We start from the raw sequence: 26,050 nt of genomic DNA, 5'->3' as shown, positions 1-26,050 counted from the left end.
TTTCATAATAATTAAATATAACTGCAGATCCTAAAAATCTTTTCATTGTAAAGAGGGTCTTGTTACAGAATTGATTACTCAGGAACAACAGTGAGTTGCAATTACACTGAATGTGGTAATTTGATCTTTCTTGGAAATCACCTTCTCCAGATTTACTGTTAATAGCAGGATCTTGGTTTTGTTTTCTGACCCCTTCAATTTGAGTCTTTAAAGTTGTCCAGACATGGCACAGTCATATTTCTTTTAGCACTTAGTTGACATCCAGAAGAGAAAAACAACTGACCTCTTCATGTTGCATGGGTGCATCACAGTAACCCAAATTCCTGTGCTCGTGATTTCTGTAGTTAGTGAGGATGTTGGAGGGACTGTTCACACACTGCTTGCTGGATTTGGGCTTATTGTTCAACTATAACAAGTTTATTTAACTGCTTGGGCTACAGGCAGGAAAGTGGAGGTGGTTTTGTGTGTTGATTTCATTAAATAAATATGTCATAAACTTGATTAATTAGGTATCACAATAGTACCTTGAAATCTCCGCATTGTTAAATGCACTATGGGGTCTCTACATCACATTCTATGCTTTCTCTTTCCCTGAGGCTAGGAAACACAGCCAGCCATGATTTGTTTCTCTTGGAAATAACTTCAGTCAGGTTGCAGTGATAGCAGAGCTATCAGAGCAGAGCTCAGTGAACTGTGTTGCTGAACTTCGAGTTGGTCTTGACCTAAATTAATTTTGCATAGTCCTATATTTTGATCCTCTTATTCTTTAGGATTTGGACTATAATGGGAGTCTTTTACATGAAAACAGACTATCATGAGCCCTGAAGTTTGAATTTGGGGTTGTTTTTTGTTTTTGGTTAGGTTTTTTTTTGCTTAATTTCCTTTATTCAATGAGGTGATTATTTTACCAAATTAAATACTCTGTTATTTTGGCATGATTTGTTTTGAGAAATCCACTTGTTACATAACTTAATAATTTAATTTTCCAAAACATTAAAAATTACTTGAGTGGATATTTGTAAGTTATCCAATTGGAAAAAAAAAAAAGCAAGCAAACAAAAAACCAGATACATTATTGTTTGCCTTGGGACAAAATCTGTCATGCGTAAATTATCCTAAATAATCACCAGTGTCTCTGATGTTCCTCTTGCCAGTAGGTTTTAAGTATTGTGAGTGGATCTCATTGAGCTCCTTTACAAGTAAGTGCTCAGATGCTCCTGAATTCCCATTTCACATAACTTGACTAATTTAAAATAATTTTTTAAGTGTTCAGTGATAAGCTTGTGTTGCCAAGGGAAAATCTTACAGATGTTGTCTTAAGGGATTGTCCACCTTCAGCCAATAAAAGTGGTTGAACATGAAGCCACTTGAAGAGTTCTGATTTTTATTTTTTTATTAAAAGTGAAAAAAATCTCTTACGTTTTATTTCTAACCCTTATGTTTATTTCTAACTGCTGAAGAAGAGTAGAAAGTGATAAGAATGTGAATGTAAAAGAAGATATTTGTATTCCATAGAACCTGAAAACAAAAGGCTTAAAATGTAAAAAAACAAAAAAAAACCCTCCAACTGATTGTTTAATAGTTAATTTTATACATTAAATTCTACCTAAACTTAAGATATTAAACTTTCTTTCACCCCTCTTGTCAGAACCAGGTTGTATCCATGAAATCTTGGGGGGATTATCAGGTGCACCTACTATAATTTGGGACTTTTCTAGGGTTGTTGTTCTTCATACTCATTTTTGTTTATTAAGCTGTTTAGATTTACTGAAAACATATATGAAGTCTTATATCCATTTTAATAAAATTGTGTCTCTTTTTTGAGCAGTAGGTGCATAATTATAGTATAATTTGATGAGGACAGTTGTGTTCTTATTTGGTGATTTTAATTGGTAAGATCTAGAAATGCTTTGCAAACACTGTGTTAATGAAATGTAATAGAAGAATAATTTACCTCACCAGTGAAAAGAGCACTGAACATGAGGCAGGAATAATTTGTGCTGATTAAAATAAAAAGGTGAAACCCAAAAAATCAGAAAACCCCAATGTATAAAAAAGTAAAACCTAGATAATCAAAAACTTTATTTCATTTTTTTATATATTATTTTCTCAAGCTAAAAATAGCTATAAAATAGTAAGGAATAATTCAGAATGAAAAGAAATGTGTTTTTCAAGGAAAGAATCATGAGCAGCAAACAGCATATGCTAAGAAATAGCTGATTTTGCTGGTCAATCTGAAATATGTTATTTTGATGGAAGTACTAAATTAGTCAAGAGTATGCTATATATTATCTTTGCAGAGAGAACAGCATGCTGCAGTGAAAAGTTGAAAGTACAATTTTGTTGTAAAGGTTTTTTTAAATTTTCCTATGCAGATGTTTTTACCAATAGGGCACAACACAAATAGTGTTGATTTGGATATTGAATTAATTTTTTAGATATCCAAGATGGGGAGTTACCTGCCGTTTAGGAAAAAACCCCATTATTTTATTCTGTAAAAGGGATCCTGTTTCCTTTTTAAATATGATGGATAAATTTATAGAGGTTTTTAAAATCTATACATGGGTCTGTAGCTTTCCATTCTTAAATACTCTTGCTGACAATTTTTTCGCCCATGAAATAATGTATTTCTCATGGGTCAGTATGAAATTCAAGATATGAACTGTTGCTGTGCCTTCCTGTGCCTCAAGAGCATGGCATTACTAGAGCTTGTGTCTGTAATCAGGCCTAGAAAATGAGATTTACAGAAGGCTAGGAAGGCAGAGAATAAGTTGAGAGGAAACGAATGGAATGAGAAGGCAGAATTGTAGAAAGTGAAAAGACAGCTAGGAACCTCAAAGGGACTTAAACTTCTAATTTTACCTCTCCCAAAGTTCAGTGAAGTCTTCCTCAGTGTAGTCCTCTGTTTTAAGGTTTTCTGCTTTTGCAGAGGACAGAGTTTCTTGGTTTTGGTGGGAGTTTTGTTTGTTTTGTTTTTGATGTGTTTACTCAGATGTGTAATTTTAGCTCCTGGTTTAAAACATGGAGATGAAATATTAAACAACTTCCGTAAATATTGATAAAAGGGAAGAAGTTATGTATATAAAACAGCTGTATGTTTTTGAAGGATATGAATTATGGAGAAGAAATTACTTTAAGATAACAGCATGAGTTTGGGAGAAACAATCTTTTAACCAATTACTTAGCAGATGCCAATATTAAATAGTCTTTGCATAATTTTTAACATGATGTCTTGAGAGAAGTAGAAGAAAGCATAACCTCAGATCTGTATTCAATGTTGGAAGTTGACCAGCTGATTTTACAGAAATTTTAAGTTCCTGACTTTAATCTCTGAGAATTAAAGTTGTGACACAGCATTCCTTCTATGACACGGGTTTTTCATCTGTTAGAATATTTTGTTAATCCTGCTTGCAGCTTTAAGTGCTTTATCTCAGTAACTTGTTATCCTAATGTGATTAGAACAGGTAACCAACACTAATGCAAATGCAGTAAGTTAGAGGTGTAATTTCTGATTTTCATCATCTCCCGCTAATCATGAGTTTACAGACCTTAAGAGGATGGTTTTATTTTTAGAAAAATATATTGATGGAGCTCCAGTATGAGTCTTGAAATGTTCCTATTTCTAGAGAAGGAAGGTCCGGAGAAAAAGAAAATGAAGAAGGATGCTGGGAATAAGAAGTCAGCACCCGTTAGCATTCTCTTTGGTTACCCTCTGTCAGAGCGCAAACAGATGGCACTTCTCATGCAGATGACAGCAAGAGACAACAGTCCAGGTGATCTTAGAGTTAACAGCTTTCTTCCTCCTGCCTGTTTAATTCTGTCCTAGTCAGAATATTCTGAACACTGATGTTTTTCAACAGTCTTTGATATTTTTTTCCCATATTTTAAATCATGATTACTTCTGCTAAAATTTATTTCATGTGGATGATTAATCTGATGAAAAATTCTTGATCTTCTATATTTATGTGAAAGGCTTTGCACTGTGACATCTCTAAAAATTGAAAATTTAATTTCTTGCTTCATTTATTTTTGCCTCTCAGACACTGTTCTGTATGGATTATTTAAAGCCTGAATTACTTTTTTTTAAATTTTATTTTATTGAAGCTTAACTATTATCTCATTCTCTTACTTTGTAGCAGGGTTTTAATTTAGAGGAAATGGTACCATTTCCTTCAGATTTAATGGGAGAGGGAAGACTTCTTGTTTTTAATTCACCATTTCAAACTGTTCTTGGACCAGCTGCATTTAAAAAAATCTTTACATATATTTATGTTCTACAGGTGTAAAGTTTTTACAAAATTGCTATTTAGAAGCAAATGACTGGGTTTCCTTAAGGAACTATCCAGTTCACCCAGCTGTGTTGGTACAGCTGAGGATTTGTATGTAGTACAATACAGAGACTGTAATTCCTTAAACTAGCATTCCACTACATAAAAATATAGTGGAATTTTGCTGGAGGAAGGGGAAGCAGGGTAGATACTGATCTGCATGATCTCACCTTGTCATGATTCAGGAGAATTTATACCAGAGTATGTGAACTTTGTAGTTTGGATAGACTTCATCTGTGTTAGAAACTTGCTTAAAACAGTAAGATTTTACAAAATGCCCGTTTTCACATTGAAAGTCAGCATTGTGCTGACATGTGTAAGGGGTAAAATGTCTTTTATTTGAATATAATTTTTCATTGGTCATTATCATCTTTGATGGCAAGTGTTGGCAATCTCTTTAATTAACTCAACAGCGATAATTTAAAAACTTGTTTTGTAGATGGCACCTTAAATCATTCGTTACAAACAACACCAACACAAAAGAAAACTCCAAACTCTTCTTCAAGACAGAAAGACAAAGTTAACAAGAGAAATGAACGAGGGGAAACTCCTCTACATATGGCAGCAATTCGAGGCGATGTTAAGCAGGTCAAGGAGCTAATCAGATTAGGTGCAAATGTAAATGTGAAAGATTTTGCAGGTAAGTTAATTCAAGTACTCTTTCCTCTTTATAAATTAAAAGTAACACTGAAGTTGTTAACAGAGGTTTCCTTTTGTTTCATGTTGTATGCAAATGAAAAAGTATAGCTTCACAGGAATTCCCAAAATTGTGTTTTTCATTTCTATTGGTCGTGGTAGTACTGGGATGCTGTAGTACATAGCGTGTTATTACAACAGTGTTTTCATACCTAGAGGTTTCGGTTGTGTCCAGGGCCTTTGTGCAGTAGGTATTTACAGAAATCTCTGCACATTTGCTGAACTTGGTAGAGTTATGCTGGGCAGAGTTAAATGGTGAGACTGTGGGTTGTGTGAGGAGATGCAGAGTTTAGTAATGGTGGAGGTGGTGATGTGCACTGTCTTCACTGGGACAGTTGATATGTACTAAGGCAGATGAGAGTGGTATGGTTGCAGTTGTCATCTAGTCCTGCTGTATTAATGACAGCTTTGACATGTCAGTATTTGCTGTGATTTAAGCAATGATTGATGAGCTTTGTTAAGTTGTAACATATACGATATTTTTAGGTTTCTGGGTTTTCGTTTATGGGTGTGAATTATGTTCTCAGTGGGAATGTCAGAGAGGAGTTGAGGTAGCAGGCCCCTGTGGGAGAAACTAAGAACTATATAGCACAGTAAGTTGTCAGTTCAAACTTGACATCAAGAGAAGATATTAATGGGATGAACTGAAATCTTGACTTTAGGTAAGAAATAGATTGGTAATTTCTTGGTTTGAAGAGGGTAGCTGAATTTGTATTTGAACGTGAAGCTGCCCTGGACTGGCATGTAGAGGAAGAGAAGACAAGCAGAAGTAGAACACTCTGAGATCTTCAAAGAAGTTGAGAGGGGACATGAGAAGAACTTGTTGACAAGAGCAATTTTAGAAAAGGAGGGGGAGGTTCAGGGGGAGACAGGCCCATAGAAATCACTGGGAGAATAATAGAAACACTTGAAGAAGGAGATGTAGTGGGTTGACCTTGGCAGGTTGCCAGACACCCACCCAGCTGCTCTTTCACTTCCCTTCCTCAACTTGGTATGGGGAGAAAATAAGATAGAAAAAAAGCCCTTGTGGGTCGTGTTAAAGACCATTTAATAAGAATAGCAGAAGCTGTATGTGCAAGTAAAGGAAGAAGAGGAATTCATTCCCTGCTTTCCATCGTCAGGCAAATGCTCAGTCCCTTCCCAGGAAGCAGGATCTCAGCTTGGAAAGACAAATGTACAAACTATCCTCCTTCCTTCTTCTTTCAATAAGCTCTTAGTGTATGGCATGCTATGGTATGGAATATACATTTTGGTCAGCTGTCCTGGCTTATGTCCTCTCCCAATCTCTTGTGCAGTAGGAGGGAAAGAGACTTCACAAGCCCTGTTCAGCAGTAGCCAAACACCTGTATGCTGTGAGTACTGGTGTAGCTTCAAATGCAGTGCATATTACTGTATGGGTTGCTATGAAGGAAGTTAACTTGACAGCTTCATCCCAGTCTGACCTAGGGCAGATACTTAATTTTAAAGGCAGATGAAAGGAAAAGGACAATGGATGAGAGCTGATTCTGAGAATCAGTTGGAAACAAGTATCTTGGAGACTTCATTCAAAATTCTGGAGGAGGTGTTTGGGATCAAGTGAGACTTTTTTTTTATTGGTAATCTGAAGTGAGAAGCAGAGATGGCTGAACTTCAAAACACTGTGCAGAGGGATAAGTCAAGAAGAGGGGGAGGACTGAAGCCGTGAGTCACGAGTGGAGAAAAGTAGGATGCAATGTAGTTTAGAGAATTAGAGGTTTTTTTAGCTGAGGATTTGGCAGAACTAAAGGAGCAGAAAATGAATTAGTAATGGAGGAAGTAACCCTGCTCATGGAATGTATGCCAAAATGATACTGCCATGTGAGAACAAGAGTAAAGGAAACAGATATTGACAGCAAGCCAGCTCTAGAGTTAGCAGTCTGAGCATTGTGAAAGGATGAAAAAGCAAAGCAGTACAACATGGAGAAAAATAAATTATGAAGATAATTAGTACAGAGAATAAAAGATCAGAGGGCTGAGAGCAGAAAAGTGCTATCATGTTGGGTGAGTGTGAAAGGGGCAAATGGCAAGAAAATGGAAAGAAGGAGGTGGTAGCCAGACAGTGCTGGAAGTGAGTAACCCAAATGATGATTGAAGAGGAAATTTAGTGTGTAGAGAACAGAAAGAAGTGTTTTGCTTTAGAATAACTTAGATGCTTTTTTCTTTTTTCCCTTTTTTTCTTTCTTAAAATATTTTTTAACTTATTTTAAAATTTAAATGAGTGACAACTTGGAATTTGAGTGAAAGATGATGGTGAGAAATCCCATCACTGAGGGATTAGATAAGTTAGAAGTTTCTTGTACCTCCTCTTCATGGATGTACAAGGCTGCTACTGATTAGACACTGGGTTCATGTGATTAAACTCTTCTACTGTTTGTTGGAAACAAAAGTTGAATGCCTCCCCAGAACTGGGCTTTGAGAAGGCATCAACAGCAGTTCAGGTCAGGTATGAAGTGGAAGTCATCAAGCTGGGGAGAGGAAATTGAGATAAGGAATATAGCATGTGTGGGTTGCCATCTTCAGTTGGCACTCTGCTACAGAAAATGAGCAGGGAGCTTGTGGAAATCAAAATTGCAAACAATAACTAGTGGTCTGGGAAATATCAGAATAAATTCTCTGCCATTATTAATAGCTTATTATCAAGCTGCTAATGCTGTTAATGATTGCTTGTACATGTTCAGTAACTCTAAAGGAGCACTGGCTATGGTAATTTGCCACACTTACTGTTTCCAATAGTGTGGTTTTCAAATGGTTTCTATGTATTATAATATTATTTATGTCTACATCTAACACAGTTTAAACATTTACCAGTCAAAGTATCTCTAGCATGTCTACCCTAGGGATTTTTTGCCAGATATTGTCACTTTTTGATTCATGATTCCTGTATTCAGTTTAATCTCGGAAAAACTTGGAATTTGATGGGAGGTTGGAATTTGATAACGCATGTGTTGTTCGTCAGACGGGTGGCATTGCTGTTCTGCCAAGTACTGTGTGTGAGAGTCTGTTTTGAAATGTTTGGAGGCAATAGAGATCTATAGCACAGGAATGAAGAACCAGTCTTTGCTCCTTGCCCTAAACCTACCGTTCTTCACTCTAGGTTGGACACCACTGCATGAAGCTTGTAATGTTGGTTACTATGATGTTGCTAAAGTTCTGATAGCAGCGGGAGCAGATGTGAACACGCAGGGCTTGGATGATGATACCCCACTTCATGATTCTGCTAGCAGTGGACATAGAAACGTGAGTGTTCTGGGAAAGTGGGAGGGGGATAAATACTTGGTTTAAAGGCTGAAGCTTCAGAACAAATCCTAACTGTCCTCATTGCAGTTGTATGGTCTTGTAGTTCTGCTGTTTTGGGAGCATCCTAATTTTTATGATTGTCTTTGTTTCATCTGACTTCTGTTGCCAAATACTTTCTACCAGTATCTGTTTTCTTAAATAGTTAAAAGTTTCACCTTTTACTTTCTTAGTAAATAAGCACTTAAGTGATTCTTTTTGAGAAACTTTTACTGTGTAGAATTGTCAAAAGAAAAATGTTTTCTAACAGTATACTGTGATTTTGTGTATATTATACATATATGTTTATAAATATATAAAGGTATATATCCTCTATTTATTTTAAAATATTATTTATTGCATTGAAATAGAGAATTGATATGTAGATATATTCTGATTATTTTTTTAATTTACCAATCAACACTTAGTGGAGAAGATAAATGGAGCTCTATAGGTACTTTACATTAACTTACAAATTTGTTCTTGATACAAATAAGATGCAGAAATTACTCTGCTTTCCCTTTATATCTTATTTATTTCATTACTCTGTGTGTGGTCTGTTGTATAAAGCAGAAGATAGAATAAATACATCCTTAAATCAAGTACACCTTGCAAGCAAGATGTTGAGTTTGAAAGGTTTTTCTGGAAAAGCCAGAGAAATTAATTATAATCGCCTGTTAGGAATTTTCTTTTAGCTGTTTAGTAATTGCTTTTTATAGATCTCTAAACAAAGATCTTAGGTCTTTAGATCAAGTTTTCACAGAGTTGTAGTAGAGTCTTGGAGAATAGGACCTCTTGCTTATCTGGTATCAGTACAGGTACCTGTGGCCATCTCAATGACATTATGTACCATAATAATTCTGAAGCTTCCTGTTAAGGTATCACTGTCTGCTGAATTTCCACATTCTTTACACATAGGAAAAAAAAGTAATTTATACTGGACACTGTGCTGAAAATGCAGTGGCCTTGGTATCACTATAACATTAACAAATTGTTGCTCTTGTTGATGGAGAAGTTGATGATTTTGATGTATTGTGTGCAGTTGCAGGTGGTGGTTGTTTGTTCCTCCAGTAAGATACTTGGATCTCTCTCAGGGCTTTTTGGAACTGCTGGGGAAATCAGTAGTACTGTGACTTGTAAAACTTGAGTTGTTCCTTATTTAAGTGTAATAAAATTTGGAGCAAGAGGGTAGATAAAGTGCAGAGGAGTGGAGACCCTGGGGAACTAGATAAATTGTGTGAAGAAATGCTAGAACAGCAAGAACAAAAGGCCCCTGTTTCTTTCTTGTATAATGATGCTGTGTCTGTGTAACAGAGAGCAGCTGTCTCTAGTCCTCCCCTTCACTTCCTTCACAGAACAGACTATGTATATACAATCTGGACTTTGCATTTTAGTTGCTGAAGTCTTGCTTTCCAATCTCAGTATCATAGATAGGATTTAGAATCGCATATCATGTTACTCATATTTTATGTGTAACAGGGAATTTTTATTTTCCTGCTGATCAAGCAATATGTTGTGGATAACCTAAAAGTTGCTTTATTTAATGCTGCAGATTGTGAAGCTGTTGCTTCGACACGGTGGAAATCCATTTCAAGCGAATAAGCACGGGGAAAGACCTGTTGATGTTGCTGAAACAGAAGAGTTGGAAATGCTGTTGAAAAGAGAGGTGCCCATCTCTGATGATGACAGTTGCTCAGGTAAAAGTAGCTATTTAATTGCATACTTAAATGCATCATTTCACCTAAGGTTAAGTGGTCTTAATCTTTTGTGGAGTGTTAGCTATTAAGATTTGCTGCAGGTAACAGTTGATACTGCTAAGGTTGTCTTCCACTTTTATTTTTAGAAGTAATTTGTTAAATTTTTCAATTGAATTGTCTGAAGTGTAAATTCTGAAGGTTTTTTAAAATTTTTCTCTGTGTCTTTAATAAGTCATTCCCACTTTGCAGATCAGCTCTATATTGGAAGGGTGGTTTTACCAGAGAAAGATACAGAGGAAAATACTTTATTTGTTATGATATAGCATGTTTCTGAGATGGTTTGTTTCATGGTGAAAATTATCCCCAAAGTCTCTTATTTCCCACCTTCAGTAGATGAATCAGGAGTCAGTGTTTCAGATGGGTCTAACTTTATTACTCAGTGTAGAAATTTCCTGCCAGTGGGGGTACCACTGGTGTCTGTGGATGACCAGGTAACTTGCTGAAGTGGTGGCAGTAATTCTTGGTCCCTCCTGTGTTTCTGCCAATTGAGGAGTATGTAACACCTCTTGGAGCACAGAGAAAATTGTTGCCTCCTCAGAAGCAAAAGATTCTTAACCATGAGCAACTTACTTGAGTGCCAGACAGGAACTTTTCATTTGGCTTCATTTGACAGAGTCTTTTAAGTAAAAGAAATGAGGTGGATTGATAAGACTGAACACCTAGGCCAGAAAGGTGGTGATTAGTGGCACAAAGTTTATTTGGAGGCCAGTAACTGTCACTGTAGCTTGGATTAATACTGTTTAGCACCTTCATTAATAATTGGGATTGGTTTCCTAATGGCACAGAACCGGGGGTTCTGAGGAGGAGTGAGTGGTGCATCAGAGTTGTGCTGCCATCCAGAGGAACCTCACTGTGTTGGACTAGTGGGCTCGTGGGAGTATTATGTAGTTCAACAAGGAGAAGTGCAAAGTCCTGCAGCCAGGCAGGAGCAACCATGCAACAGCAGTGCAGGCTGGGACCTGACCAGCTGGGAAAGCAGCTTTGCAGAAAGAGCCCTAGGTCATGGTGAACAACACCAGCTTGACCATGAGCCAGCAATGTGCCTTTGCTGCAAAGGCCAGTGGTGTCCCAGGCTGCATTAGGAGCAATGTTGCTAGCAGGCTGAGGGAGGTGATCCTTTGCCTCTGCTCAGCACTGGTGAGGCCACAGCTGAGTGCTGGGTCCAGTTCTGGGCTCCCCAGTGCAGGAGAGACATTGACATAATGGAGAGAGTCCAGGGAAGGACCAGGAAGATGATGAAGAGCCTGGAAAAGCAAAGGCTCTGGGGAATCTTTTGGATGCATAAAAATAGCCAAGGGATGTTGTGAAGAAGGCAGAGCTGGGCTCTTGTCAGCTGTGCACAGTGACAGGACCAGAGGCAATGGGCACAACAGTGAAACACAGGAAGTTCCCTCTGAACAGCAGGAAACATTTTTTCATGGTGAGGATGACCAAGAAGTGGCACAGTCCAGGGAGACTGTGGGTCTCCCTCCTTGGAAATAATTTAAAAGCTTTCTGAGCAGGGTCCTGGGCAGCTGGCTCTTGGTGCCCCTGCTTGAGCAGGGCAGGTTGAACTAGATGGTCTCCAAAGGTCCATTCCAACCTCAATCATTCTGTGATCTGTGAAAAGCACATGAATTAGACAATCATGTCACATGATTATTAAAGTTGGTTTCTCTTTCCCAAACAAATAAATAAAATCTACCCCCAGGAATGTTTTCTATTCAAAATTTCACTATACTTCAAGGAAAAAAGTAATCTTGCCTTGTGTTATAATGTAGCATTAACACTTTTGGCATTAGAATAACCTGAGATACAGTGTGTGGCCCTTCTGTTCTAAGGGACAGTTGTGGCATCACTTCACAGAATCAACTTCAGCTTGGTTGAAAGCATTAATCTTCAGACAAATATTTTTACATACATGCAATAGAAACTTGTTGCTATTTAGTAGTTGATTCCTCAACAGTCTCTCTGTGCAGGGTATTTTAAGAGTCAGGTTGTACATGAATTATGCACAATGGGTGAGCTTTTCAAAGTTTAGTGTGTGTTACTTTTATTAGATATAAATGTTAATTGGTATTTATACATGCCTAAGTGAGAGCTGTAAAGGGAGGGGAAAACTTTTATTTCATTACCTTTTTTCTGTTTTTTTCTTAAAAAGCTTAATTCTAGTAAGAAGTTCTGTTGTGTGTTTAAAGTAGGTTTTGTTATTTTTTCATTTGTTAAGAGGTGATGGCTCTTTTGTCCTGATTGTGACAGTTGTCCCTGGGTCTTCAATTAATTTTCGGTTTCCTTACTCTAGATTCTGAAGAAACTCCATCTGTAAATCCTTCCAGTGTAGATGGGAATGTTGATTCAGAAGCAGAAAAAGACTCTGTAGCCAATAAGAGCAAACAAACAGTCTCTAGTAAGGCACCACTTCCATCTGCTCTAGATGAGTATGAGTTCAAAGATGATGATGAAGATGAAATGAAAAAAATGATTGATGACAAGCATATTCTTAGGAAAGACCCAAGGAAAGAAGATGAGACTGAAGTTGAAAAGACCAGCTTATTTGTGAAACAAGAAAAAGTTGTCCTTTCAAAATCATTCAAAAACAAAAAGCAGAAACCCTCTAGAGTTTTGTATTCAAGTTCTGAAAGTTCAGACGAAGAAATACTTCAGGACAAGAAAATGGTCTCTCCTTGCTCTGTTTCAGAGACATCAAATTCTGATGTCAGAATGAAGAAAGAATATATGGTTACAAATGAACACAAGCAAAAGGGCAAAGTTAAAAGGAAAGTAAAAAATCAAAGCAAAAATAAAGAGAATCAAGAAGTAAAGCAAGAAAAAGAAAATGCTAGAGTAACAAATATAGCTACTTCTGGGTTAGATTCTTTAGATAAAGCTAGAGAAGAAGAAACCTTTAAGAAGTCTTTCACCTCAAAAGAAGATTCTTCTTTACAACTGTTTCATATCACTGCTGGAAAATCTCCAAAGCATCCCTGTGGGTTAAGTGAAAAGCAGTCAACGCCATTAAAGCAAGAAAACACCAAAACTTGCTTATCACCAGGAGGTTCTGAGATAACATTGCAGCCTGAATTAGTTCGGTATGATCACAACACTGACTCTGATTATCTGGTAGAAAGTTCTAGTGGCAAGTCTTGCAAGCACAAAGAAAAAAGCAAGCATCATCAAAAGGATTTTCACTTGGAATTCGGTGAAAAATCTAGTCCTAAAATTAAAGAGGAAGATAATGGCTCAGCATTTGAAAATTCAGAATATACTTTGAGAAAAATTGACAAGGAAGGTAAAACACTTAAAAAGCATAAATTAAAGCACAAAGAAAGAGAAAAGGAAAAGCACAAAAAGGAACAGGATGGGGAGAGGGAGAAACACAAACATAAAGATAATGTTAAAGAGGTTCAAAGAAGTATTGAGTTTGACAGAGAATTTTGGAAAGAGAACTTTTTCAAAAGTGATGAAAATGATGATACATTGATAAATACAGAACATGAGTCTCTTTCTTCAGAAAGAAAATCAAAGCTAGAAAAATCTGTGGCAAAAGAAGATAAGTTAGTTAAGGAGAAACAGTTCCAGAAAGAGAGAAGTATTAAAGATGAGAGAGAAAAAGAGAAGAACAAAAAGGAAAATGAGAAGTTTCTTAAGGACGAAAAAACAAAAGATACAAAAGAAGAAAAAGAACTTACACTTGCAGAAAAAGAAGTAGAATTGTTCTGTTTTGGTGTTAAAGATGAGGCAGCCAGCGTGCATGTAGTAGAAGCAGATACTGAAAAGCAGGAAAAGAATTTAAAGGAAAATAAAGAAAAGACAGAAAAGCGATTCTCAATCAAAGAAAAAGATGTTGAGAAGGTAGAAAGAAAATATGGAGAAAAAGAGAAAAAGTTAAAGCATGAGTACAAGGTGGAGAAAGAAAAAGCAGAAGTAAATGAAAATACAGAGAAAGTAAAGGAGAAATCCAATTTTCAGCAAGCAGAAAGGTGCCATAAGGAAAATGATAAAGTAAAAAGCATGACTGCTCTTAAAAAAGTTGATGACAAGGAAAGAAATAAAGAAAAAACTGATAAGAAGCATGATAAAGAAAAGGCTGATAAAGACAGACATTGGGCTGAAAGCAAAGAAAAACACTGTACTGAAAGAAAAGTCAAACAGTCCGAGAAAGAATCTGAATATACTAAATCAGAAAAAAATAGAAGTAAAGAAAAGGAATTTGAAAAAAAAGACAAATCCAAAGACAAGGAGACCTCATCATTAGCAAGCTCAAAACATGTGCAAGAGGAAAGGAGATGCACTGTTACTGAAAGTAATAAAACGGTTCATGACAAACTATCATCTTTGAAAGAAAAACCAAAAGATGATTTGTTGAAAATTCCAGATGGTAGAGAGAAAGATAAAAAAGATAAAGATATAGACAGATACAAAGAGAGAGACAAGCACAAAGATAAACTGCATCAGAGTAGTTTGCTTAAACTAAAACTTGAACATGAAAAACTTAAGCCTAAACCAGCTCCTGCACCGAAGGATGCTCGGCCTAAAGAAAAAAGATTAGTCAATGATGATTTAATGCAAACAAGTTTCGAAAGGATGCTTAGCCTTAAAGATCTGGAAATAGAGCAGTGGCACAGAAAGCATAAAGAAAAAATAAAACAGAAAGAGAAGGAACGTTTAAGAAACCGCACTTGTTCAGAACATAACAAAATGAAGGAAAAACCCAAACACTCAATAGCTGAAGTAAAAGGCAAAGAACTGATTCGTTCAAAAAGTTCAGAGTTGCCAGATGTTTGTGTGAAGGAAAAACAGCAGAAAGATGCTACAAGTAACAGATCACAGTCAGTAGATACGAGAAGTGTCAGTGTTGCGAAGCCTTCCTTGGCTCTAGATAATTCAAATAGATCCCCCAAATCAGAAAGTGAAAAGATAGGGCTGAGCTCCAGGTCAGTGTCCATGGTTTCTGTTGCAAGCTCTGAGGATTCTTGCCATACCACAGTAACTACTCCAAGGCCTGTAATCGAATATGATTCGGACTTTATGCCAGAAGGTTCTGATTCCCAAATGTCTTTTTCACAGTCACCATTTTTGGCAAGTGCCAAATCACCAGCCCTTGTGGAAAAAGAGTCCGATGCTCTTGCTGAGTTGCCAGATCGCATTAAGCCACCTTTCACCAACAGGCTCCCACAAATGTATGTTAGATCAGCATCTGCTGAAGATGTTAAGTTGGTTTTAAATGACTGTAGGCCTGTTATAGAGGTTCGAAGGTGCAGCATGCCTGCTGCAGTTTCTGAGAATAGCAAACAGCCTCGAACATCAGAAGAAAACAGCCAGAACGCTCTGCCATCAGCTCAGACTCAAGGTAGCACTTCTCCTAAACCAGAACTACTGTGCAGCACACTTGAAAGAGATTTTCAAAGCAGTGTGACTGTTCTGCAGTCAAACTTCGCATCATCTCCAAATAGACCTGTTAGCAACAAGCAGGCAACAATGGGGACAAGTACCATTAAAGATACTGCTCAGATGAGCCCTTCAGACGACTCTAACATGCATTTAGAGCCATGTAGTCAAAGTGGTGTGGCTCAGCAAACCAAACCATGGGATGTGCCTTTTGACAGACTTAATTTGTTAAACAGTGACTTCAACAGCTCAGGTTGTGGTGTATCAGAGCAAGATCCTAAAAGCATTATAGCAATGCATAATTCTGAGAGCAGGACATTAAAAGAGCAACAAGTATCTGAATTTTTGCCTCAGCACCCTGAAATTAAGGGAGGTTCCAGTTCTCAAGAGTCTGCATCATTTTTGTCTTCACAGTCACCTTGTTCTTTACCTATCCAGCCACTTCCAGTTGTGTCAAAACATGTTTCTTTACCAGGCATGGTGAGTCAAGATTCAGCATTGGTACAGCAGCAAAATGTAATTCAGACTCCAACTTCTGCTTTGGATACAGATGCTATTAGTACCAGAGAACTGGAAAATGCTTTCTTCCCATCAAACATTAAGACGACTGATGCATCCATGGCTGTATATTCTGAGAGCTCTGTAAAAGATATTTCACAGAACTATGAAAGAGTGAATGATTTGCCAGTGGTACCATTAGAGAAAGATACTCCTGAAAGTGATAGCAGTTCACAGTTTAATGTGAATTCATACTCATCCAGTAAAGTTGTTTGCAAGAATGCCGTGGGTGAAGTGGATGGTAACACAACAGATACTTCAGATATTAGGAATGAAAAAGACCAACAAGAAAAGTTGGTCTCTGTGCATGTTGTTGATAGTAGAGCCAATGCTGATCTTTGTGAGCTAAGTTCAGGAATGTCAAAGGGAATTACAAATGAATTGGTTAATAAAAGCCCCTGTACTGCAGACAGAGAAAATGGGTTGGCAGGTGATCCACCGCAGTGCTCCTCTGTGTCCAATTTGGAAAATAGTTCACAACAGATTGCACAGGAAGAGGTGCATAAATGCAGCCAGACAGTTAAAGTAGAAGAAGAAGTTGCTGACGATCAGAAGATGGAACAGCAAGAAGTACCTCAAAGAATCACGAGGAACAGAGCAAATTTGCTTGCTAACCAGGGCAAGCAAAATCCTCTTGGCTATACACAAACATCAGAAAAAGAGTCTGAATCATTAGCATCTATGAAAGCAAGAATTAGATTAACTGAAGATGATGATGCTCAGGTACATCATCCACGTAAAAGGAAAGTGTCACGTGTGCCTCAGCCTGTGCAAGCGAACCCTTCTTTGCTGCAGGCCAAGGAGAAGACACAGCAGTCACTGGCAGCTATTGTTGATTCTTTGAAACTTGAAGAGATTCAGCCATACAGTTCTGAGAGAGCAAACCCCTATTTTGAATACTTGCACATAAGGAAGAAAATAGAAGAGAAGCGTAAATTGCTGTGCAGTGTTATTCCTCAGGCACCTCAGTATTATGATGAATATGTGACCTTCAATGGTTCCTACTTGCTGGATGGCAATCCCCTGAGCAAGATATGCATCCCAACTGTAAGTAACATGGTCTTTCAATTTACAGTGCAATGAAGGGCATGTTTTGGTTTTATTTTTGTAACTTCCATATTCTTTCTAAGTTGATCTGAATATTCTGCTGGAAGCAGTAAGTTGACATATGTCAAATTAATATTGATTAATAGCATCACATTTAAAAGCCCCATTCACTGGGAATACAAACAGTGATTTCACAGTCACTGGAAGACAAACTATGTATGACACCTGTCAAGGACATACAGACAAATACTGTATTTCAAAGTATGTGAAGCCTACTCTTTCAGAAGTGAAGTCAATTACTGAGAGCTTCTCTGAATTTCTGCTGTCAATAATTTTATTAAAACTTTGTATTCAAAGCTGTTTCATTTGCAGAGGGGTAGAAGTGCAGTGCTTCAAAATACTAAGTCCATTGCCAAATGTTCTAAGTAGAAGAGTGCCTCCCAGCTATCTCAAAAGCAGCAAGTATAATCTGCTGTGTCCTGGCATTTATAATCCATCAATCTCAAGTGTTCATAATTTCATTAAATAATGCCAGGGTTTTTTTTCCTTTTTACTGAAGCACATCTGTAGTTCAGAGACACTTGTTTAGATCTAAGTTCTCCATTTCTGAATAGATAAGTTATTATGTCAGCTCATCTAAGATAACTCACTCACCCTTACTTGAGAGTAAAAAGGCTTTAGCTGTTTCCATTAGTTGAGGATTTTTTTGATGAAGCAATGAATAGAAGTTTAATGTGTGAATTTAAAACTCCTTTGTTACACAGCTAGTCTTAATTCATTGTATGAGCTGTTTGTTCTCAGTTTTTTGGAATTAGTAGGCCAATTATAGTCTGAGGAAAGATGTGGATAAGATGACCTTTTTACAAGGTCTGTAAGTGAACTAGGGTGTATGGTAAGCTTCACCACAATGTAACAGGCTGTCAGTCTTCCCAAGTCTACAAATATTTCTCAGTAGCTGTTGAAGCTTCTGTAACATCTATCACTGGAGACATAGATTTCTTTTCTTTACTTTTTTTTTTTTTTTTTTTTAAGGCTGCTGCTAGTGAAGTACATACTGTTTCCAAGCTACAGTTTACTGCTTTGGTATCACACTTCAGTGCTTAATGTAGGATAAGTGGGAAGTAGAGAAGCATGGCATATATTTTTCCCTGGCCCATCTCCTACTTGAGCAATAGAATTCAATTCTGATCATAAATGGCAATGTGTGTAGACACTGTAAGGAGGGCAGAGTTTTTGGCTTATAATTCCTTCCTGTCTCTGTTGATGTGTGTAATAGGGACTCTGCAGTTAATGAAAATAAATTTAGCCATTGGAGAGCAAAATCTCAGGTAACAGGTTCAGAAAATACCAGAGATGGATGTTTGCTTCCTGTTCTCAATGACTTTTAATTAATTATTGAAAAGAAATACTGTTTAAAATGTGAATATGTAATCAAAGGATTACAGTCACTGATTTTGTCTCATTTAGATTTCTGGTTTGCTTCCTTATGCATACATGTTCTGATGGTAATTATGTTTTAAACATTTAATTGTTTTGTATATACTTTGATGATTCTGGTACTCTACAGATGTAGAGAGAACAGATGGAACTTCTTATTTCAAGCTTCTAGAAGCGAAAAGGAAGAAGATAAATTTTGAGAAGCCAAAGTGAATTATTAGGAAATTGGTGGCTATTTTCATTAGAGCTAAAGTGTAAGAAAAAGCATGAGTTTTCTTCTAAATAAGAAGATACTCTAAGCAACTCAGTTTTATTTGTGTGAAAAATCTCCAATGTGGCTTAGTGCTTTATTTAATTGCTATCACTTGTATAGATGTAAAATTGTGATAAAACCTTGCATGTTTCCTTTCAGAAAAAATAAATGTTTAAAAAATGACTAATAGTTCAGATTTAACATATTGGCAGTATTTGCTTGTGTACACAATTTAATAATTTTACTTTGTCACCATTGAAAATCACAATCATAATTCCTGTTAGAAATATCATAAAAAGGAGTATTGCTAAACCAAGGATCATTTCATTCTCAGAAAGGAGTGTTTGTTTATTGTAGACATTGTCCAACAAAGTGAAAATAGAGGCTATGCCTAGTCTGTCTGAAATTGTGAAATATTGATAGCATGTTGTAATGCCTATAATGCAGAATTGAATAAGTAATTGTAAAATTATGTTTTTGTTGAGTTTGTTTTACATATTTTTTCTTTGATTTTCTAGTGATTCTCCGTTAACCAAATTTTTGCTTCATCAATTTACATAGAGAGAAAGTAGATCCTCTTTCTTTAATTATTCCAGTGTTACAGATATCCTTTGTGTAGGTCTATGTGAAGACCATATATTTAGCTCTGAGACTCAGAATGGTTGGTGTAACATACTGTTCTCTGTATTGGAATTTTAATGATGCACTGTAGTTTATCTGATGAACTTCAAATGTGCTCTAGCTGGGAACCAGGAGATGGTGTGCTAAAACCTTGTTTCCACTGCCTTGTTTATATATTGTAATTTACAGCCCTGATCACCTAAGGCTGTGAGAGTATTCACGTACGGATTATGGCTTCCCTCTCACCAATACAAATACAAAACATAAGGTAGGAGACATCAGGTCAGTTCGAAGTAGAAGGAAACAAATCTGAATCTTCTAACAGAGTAAATTTCAATTGTACTTGGCTCTGTTGCCTGTCAGATTGTTCCATGTTCTACAGAGTTCAGTCATCTTTATCTGTATTGTCTCCTGAGAGGAGGTACCAGGATGATTCACTGCCAGCCTCCAATGGCTGTCTAGCAGATGTGTTTCTAGTAAAGTCTGATCTCCCTGGCATTGCTGTAGAAACTCAAGTGGTAAAATCTAATTTTAGGGATATTACCAGAAACTTGATTTCAAAATGTGTGAAATAGAGCATTAGAGCAGGCCAGTTGTTTGGATGACATAGAAGAGTGGAGGTTGGTAGCAGGCACAAATGGGGATTGAAGGTTTTATAGAGTGAAGAGTTGATGCTGTTGTAGTTGCTTTGAAGCATGCAAGGCCTGCAGGAAAGTTGCTGATGGATTTTGATGTTGGAGATGGGAAGGGCATGTCTTGTACATGAGCTCTTGCCAATCAAACCTGCTCTCATGGCTGGCTTCAGGTGAGCTGGAGCAGAGGCACAAGGCCAAGTTATGTCTGGCTTTTCTGGGTCATTTCTCAGACTGGGAACAGAAAATTGTCTGAAGCAGGCAGGGCCCGTTTATTTCCCTCTATTCTGTATGGAGTGTGGGCCCTTAAGAAAATAGCTTGATGTTTTGGTTATGCAAAAAAAGAGGGCACCTTTTTTTGTGGTGTTCAGTTTCATGCTCTGTTCTTGCAACCTATGTGTTCGTATTTTCCCTATGCAATTTTTTTGTATTCTCTTTAGCAGCAGTTTCCTTGACTAAAGGTCCCAGAGGCTCCTCTGGCTATTGCTCTCTCAAAACCTTTAAGTTAGACTTTCTGGTCTCAGAGAAACCAATTTCCTTTGTCTGAGTCCAGTGCTGGTTCACAAGCTGGGATTTCCAGCAGGTGGTGTACGACTGCCCGAATCCTGTGTTCAGGCATCTGAGGCTCACTCTTCCCAGGTTTCCAAGAAGAGAGGAAAAACCTGATCATTCCATAAATAACTGTAACCAAACCTAGTATTTAGCTACATTTTGGCAGGTGATGCTGGGCTGGGCAAGAGTGAAGAGTTTGTGGATGTATCTAGTGGCAATAGGGATTCTGGGGTCATGGATATTTGTCAGTGTCACACAAGTCTGAACATGATCTGTGTTCAGGGCTGAACATAATCTGCTAAAACAGAGTTTTACATGTTTAAATAAAAGTCTACACAGGTCTGCTGTCTAGGTGATCAGCTCCTTGTCAGGTTATTTCTATGGTGTTGATCCTTGTTTCTCTTGTGCAGTTAAACTATCTGTAAATTTAAGGGAATAACATGGTAAAATATTTGTCACAGGACAAGGGTGAATGGCTTCCAACTGAGAGGGAAAATTTAGATTAGGTATTAGGAAAAAATTCTTCACTGTGAGTGTGGTGAGACACTGGAGCAGGTTGCCAAGAGAAACTGTGGATGTCCCATGCCTGGAAGTGTTAAGTGTCAGATTGGATGGGGCCTTGAGTTACCTGGTCTAGTGGGTGGCATCCCTGCACATGGCAGGGGTCTTGGATGACCCCTAAGGTCCCTTCCTACCCAGACCATTTTGTCATTCTGTGAAGTTGTTCAGGTGGTATGGATGCTTGCCAGCTCTGAAATTTGTATTTCCGGAAAATGTAGGTCCATAAACCCAAAGCTTATCTATAGACAGAGTCTTAATCTTGCTTCTTATCTGTGTGCTTTTCTGTAAGCTAAAGAACAGAGATTTTGGGAGATATATTGGCTATATTAAAATTAAAGATTGATATTACTTACAGGCATCTTGTCTTTTTTTAATTGAAAGACTGTGACAGTACTATTGTACTATACCATGAATGCAAAGTTTTCAGGAAGAACTAGACTATATGAGGGTATATTTGTTTTAATACTGATGTTTTACATGAAATGGCATATGCCATAAACATTACTGGTTTGAGAGCCAAACTGTTTTCACTGAGAAAAATGAAGTGTATCTTATTCTGTAGTTTGAAATGTGAAGGAGTTGAATGTCATTTTATACCATATAATAATGTAAGAAAAGAAATGCAATTGGATATTCATATGATGTTCTATAATTCCAGAGACACTGGCTAACTTACAATTGGGGAAAAAATTGTCCCAAAATAATTTTCCAATATAGTAATAATAATTCAGGCATTTCTGGTAAATAAATCACTACTGGAATGTATAGGTGCAAGATTGATACTAATAATCTAGTTTAATCTACAGTGTGTCTGTATGTCCATAATGGATTTATTACTTCTTGACAGTTGAAGGATCTATTTTATTGAAGAGTTATTTATCTTCCTGTTTGTATTAGGTAGGAGGTAGGGTATAGTTACTATAGTTACATATAGCAGGTATGTATTTGAGCTGTGGTTTTTGAGTATCAGAGATAGTAGTTACTGTTTCATGTAGATTGAATGGGTCTTTCCAAAGCAGTGCCAGTGTTAAAGTCCATGCTGAACTGTCAGGTAGAACTGGCATAAAGAAAAGTAAACTCTGGATGGAGCCTTAAAACTGCCAAGATGTTTATTAGGTACTTCTCAAAAAGCATCTGATTTCTGCAGTTGCCAGGAAGGTTCCAGGTGCCTTGTCAATGTTTTTCTTACAGCTCAGACCAGACAGTAATTCTGGTTCCTTGTCCTAGGTGACTGTAGATGCAGAATGCTTATAGTGTAGCAAATCAGCAACAACATTGGTATGTCACTCAAGTCTATTTGATTTTTTAAAATTATTTTCTTTTTTAAGGAGTAAGGTTTTTTGAAAACTTGTTTGAATAACTGACAGGAAGAAACACTTTTTCAAGCTCCTGTCTGGGTCTCTAGTCTACTTTTTGTGTTTGCCTGTGTTCTGCATGATTGCAAGATCAGGAGTATGGTTGATTATCTTTTGTGCAGTATAAAATGCTCTTGCCATTGTATGAATATATCAAGTAGTTTGGGGGTATTTTTAGCAATATTTTTTTTTGCTTTGCTCTTGCATTTTGCTAGTCAGTTTTTATCTTCTCACAATGGACAGCTGTGCTTTAAAAAGTCTTTAAAACTCAAAGCAAGTTGTATTCTTACTGTATTCGACAGTATAGCATTTTAAAAAGAAAACTACGGAATGGTCTTAATGACTGATTAAAAACACCGAACAGCTTGGAACATTTTCAGTTGGGTTTATTAATTTTATGGTATGGAATCCTTAAAACCTTTTACTGCAAACACATTGAATTCACATAATTAATGCAAAGTGAAAAGCTCATATTTTTCTTTAAAAATGCCTTTCTTTTAGTTTCTTGGGGTTTTTTTTGATACATCACATAAGCAATGCTAAACGTTATATACATGTTCACTCTACTATTTTTAAAACTTTTCCCACAGATTACACCACCTCCATCACTGTCAGACCCACTTAAGGAACTATTTAAACAACAGGAGGTTGTAAGGATGAAACTACGTTTACAGCACAGTATTGAAAGGGTAAGACTAATTTAATTTTATGTCCTGGATTTAAGCTTTAGGAGTTTTTGCCTTTTCACTGAAAAGACTACATTTTTCTCAATTAAACAATGTTTAGAAGTAATCTTCTTTCTATACAAGTTTATTAATTGGAGAAACTTCTAAGCAGAGGGGGGAAATGGTTTTAACAGCTGTTAGCAGAACCCTCAAGTTGGTAAGAGAACAGCTTTTTCCTGTTAATTGCTCTGAGTTGTGTCCCAGATTTATCCTAGAGGCAATGGGAAGGAAGCTTCACACTGTAGTTTTGAAAGCTAATGATAGTTGTAGACTTACAGTTGTTGTAAGTTGTACAAGAGAGTTGTAGATAGTTGTAGAACCAAATGAGTTAAAAGAATTGAAGACATAGTAAATTCTGTATTGAGAGGATAGATGTGTGGCTCTAAGACTGAAATGTGCTTGGCAATATTCTGCTTAGAAACTGCCTAAAATTATACTGCATCTGTAGGCACCACTGATTTTGAGCACAGAAATAGAGAAAATATTCCTGCTTTAGGAGTATTCTTTATTTTTAGGTTGCCCTTTTTCCTTGGTAACCTAGCTTTAGATGCCAGATAGCTTGTGGGCACAGGCAGAACCCCTTTCTGGGACAGATGTATAAGGATTTCCACATAGTTATACAAGGAGCTGCCACATCAAACCTAGTGTGATGCTTTTTCAATTGACAGTTTCAATGTGACTTAACAAACCCATCTGAGGGAGGGCTTTTACCTGAATTTAGTATTTCAGTGAAAAGTATAAAAGAAGAAGCACCAAGATGGTAAACATGGTTCAAGTTTTGACTGAAAAGAATCAGTTGCAACTAAAAACATTGTGGCCAGCAGAGCAAGGGAGGTGATTCTGTCCCTCTACTCTGCTCTGGTGAGACCCCCTGCCCCCCAGAGTGCTGCATCCAGCTCTGGGATCCCCAGTAGAAGGAGGACATGGAACTGTTGGAGAGAGTCCAGAGGAGGGCCATGAAACTGATGAAAGGGCTGGAGCACCCCTCCTATGGGAAACAGACTGAGAGAGCTGGGGGTGTTCAGCCTGGAAAAGAGAAGGGGAACTCCATTGGGGCATTTCAGTATGTAAAGGGGCTTATATAAAAGGGAGAAAATGACTTTTAACACAGGCAAATAGTGATAAGACATGGGGAGGTAGTTGTAAATCAAAACAAGAGAGATTTAGATTAGAATATTAAGAAGAAATTCTTCATTGTGAGGGAGGTGAGGCACTGGAACAGGTTGCCCAGAAAAGCTGTGGATGCCCCATTCCTGGCAGTGTTCAAGGTTGTGTGGAGCCATGAGCAAACTGTTCTAGTGGAAGGTTCTTGCCCATGGCTGAGGGTTTGTAACTAGGTAATTTTCCAACCCAGACTCTATGGTTCTAATCAAAGAAAAGGTACTCCTTTTCCTGTTTTCTGAAAAATGGGAAATACATTATAATATAATGATCCACCTTATTTTATTTTGATACAAATTAGAGCCATTTTATTGTAGAGCAGTAAACACATACAAACATTCTTCTATGTCTTAAAAAATTGTGCTTATTCATAGTTATTTTTTTCATATGGGATGTTCTTCAGATGAAATCAGCTTTATACAACTGTAAGTCAAGCTTTGTCAAGTGAGTTGTATTTTTCTTATCTCAGTTTAGGAAAGAATATTTATGCAACTGTGAATTTGGGGAGTTAGTTTTTTTAAAAAATGTGCAGTATCCTGCAAATTACATTTCTGCTTCAGTTTGCTTGGCCACTGTGCCTGGAATAAAAATCTTTACACAGTTAACATGCACAAATCTGTATCCCAACCCTCTGCTCCTCCTAGCTTTCATCTTCCATCACCCTCATTGACCAGAACTTGCCTCAATAAGTGGAAACATTCAGCCATCAGTGGAGGCTGGGGCTAAGGAGATGTTTGCAGTTCTGACATCTAAGGGACACTCTTTGCATCATTAAATTGAAGTTTTGGATTTGATTAGAAGAACAACCCCTCCTACCTTCAGCTGACTATTTCTCACACTGTTCAAAAGCATAAGCCCTAAAAAGAAATGTTTAAATTAGTGGTCATTTTTATAAATGCTTAACTTACTAAATGTGTATTTATATGTTGATATGTTACTTAGGAAAAGCTTATTGTCTCTAATGAGCAAGAGGTTCTACGTGTTCACTACCGAGCAGCCAGGACTTTGGCTAATCAGACTCTGCCCTTCAGTGCCTGCACTGTGCTGCTGGATGCTGAGGTGTACAACGTGCCTCTGGATGCTCAGGTAAAGATTTGTCCTCCACAGCTTCAGACAAAAAGGTCTGGCTAGCCTGGTTCAAGCTGACAATTCAAGGTGACAATTCTGTACCCATAGAAAAATTGTCATTGATTTGCCTGGAATTAAAATTATACCCACTGCAGGTTGTTGCTTATATTGGGATTCAATTGGGTGTACAGTAATAGGAAGATATGGGTGTGTGTACGTGGTTTTTCTGTTTTGTACCATGTCTGGTTTTGTTTTACCTCCTGGAATTATGGGATGGATAGAATAAGAAAATTCCTATGCTGATTTTTTTTTTTATAGAAAACAGATTTCAGTCATAAACAGAACATGTTTTTGAAGCTTACAGTTTAAACAAGAGCAAAGAAATTATCAGCATAGATCACATTGATCAGTAATCCAGATAATTGGAATGCTGTAGTGTGTGAAGTGATGAAATTTGTTTATGAAATTTGGAAATGTTTTCTGGATGTATCTACATTATACTTCCTTCCTCTGTACAAGGCAGTCACTAGAACTGTACCTTAAAGAAAAGATGGCCAACAGTGAAATGTTGAATGCTACCAGATTAAATAACCTCTTTCAAAATTATGTCAGGCTGCATATGACTTGACTTGTGCTATGTT

General features: G+C 37.2%; 2 protein-coding genes across 2 annotated transcripts in view; both read left to right on the top strand.

Moving 5' to 3' along the window:
- The window catches only part of TWSG1 (twisted gastrulation BMP signaling modulator 1), an 83,278-nt gene that overhangs the window by 29,055 nt on the left and 28,173 nt on the right, over nt 1–26,050 (top strand). The window lies entirely within an intron of this gene.
- ANKRD12 (ankyrin repeat domain 12) overlaps nt 1–26,050 on the top strand; it is a 58,556-nt gene that overhangs the window by 29,025 nt on the left and 3,481 nt on the right. The window contains exons 4-10 of the mRNA XM_079299676.1: nt 3,627–3,773; nt 4,768–4,968; nt 8,137–8,279; nt 9,868–10,012; nt 12,354–17,044; nt 23,046–23,144; nt 25,284–25,427. Of these exons, the coding sequence (XP_079155802.1) occupies nt 3,627–3,773; nt 4,768–4,968; nt 8,137–8,279; nt 9,868–10,012; nt 12,354–17,044; nt 23,046–23,144; nt 25,284–25,427 (5,570 nt within the window). The remainder of the gene's footprint in view (nt 1–3,626; nt 3,774–4,767; nt 4,969–8,136; nt 8,280–9,867; nt 10,013–12,353; nt 17,045–23,045; nt 23,145–25,283; nt 25,428–26,050) is intronic.

Source organism: Erithacus rubecula (genome assembly GCF_903797595.1).
Source record: "Erithacus rubecula genome assembly, chromosome: 3".
Classification (NCBI taxonomy): domain Eukaryota; kingdom Metazoa; phylum Chordata; class Aves; order Passeriformes; family Muscicapidae; genus Erithacus; species Erithacus rubecula.
Note: the sequence above shows the minus strand (reverse complement) of the source record. Positions and strands in the feature narration are given on the sequence as shown.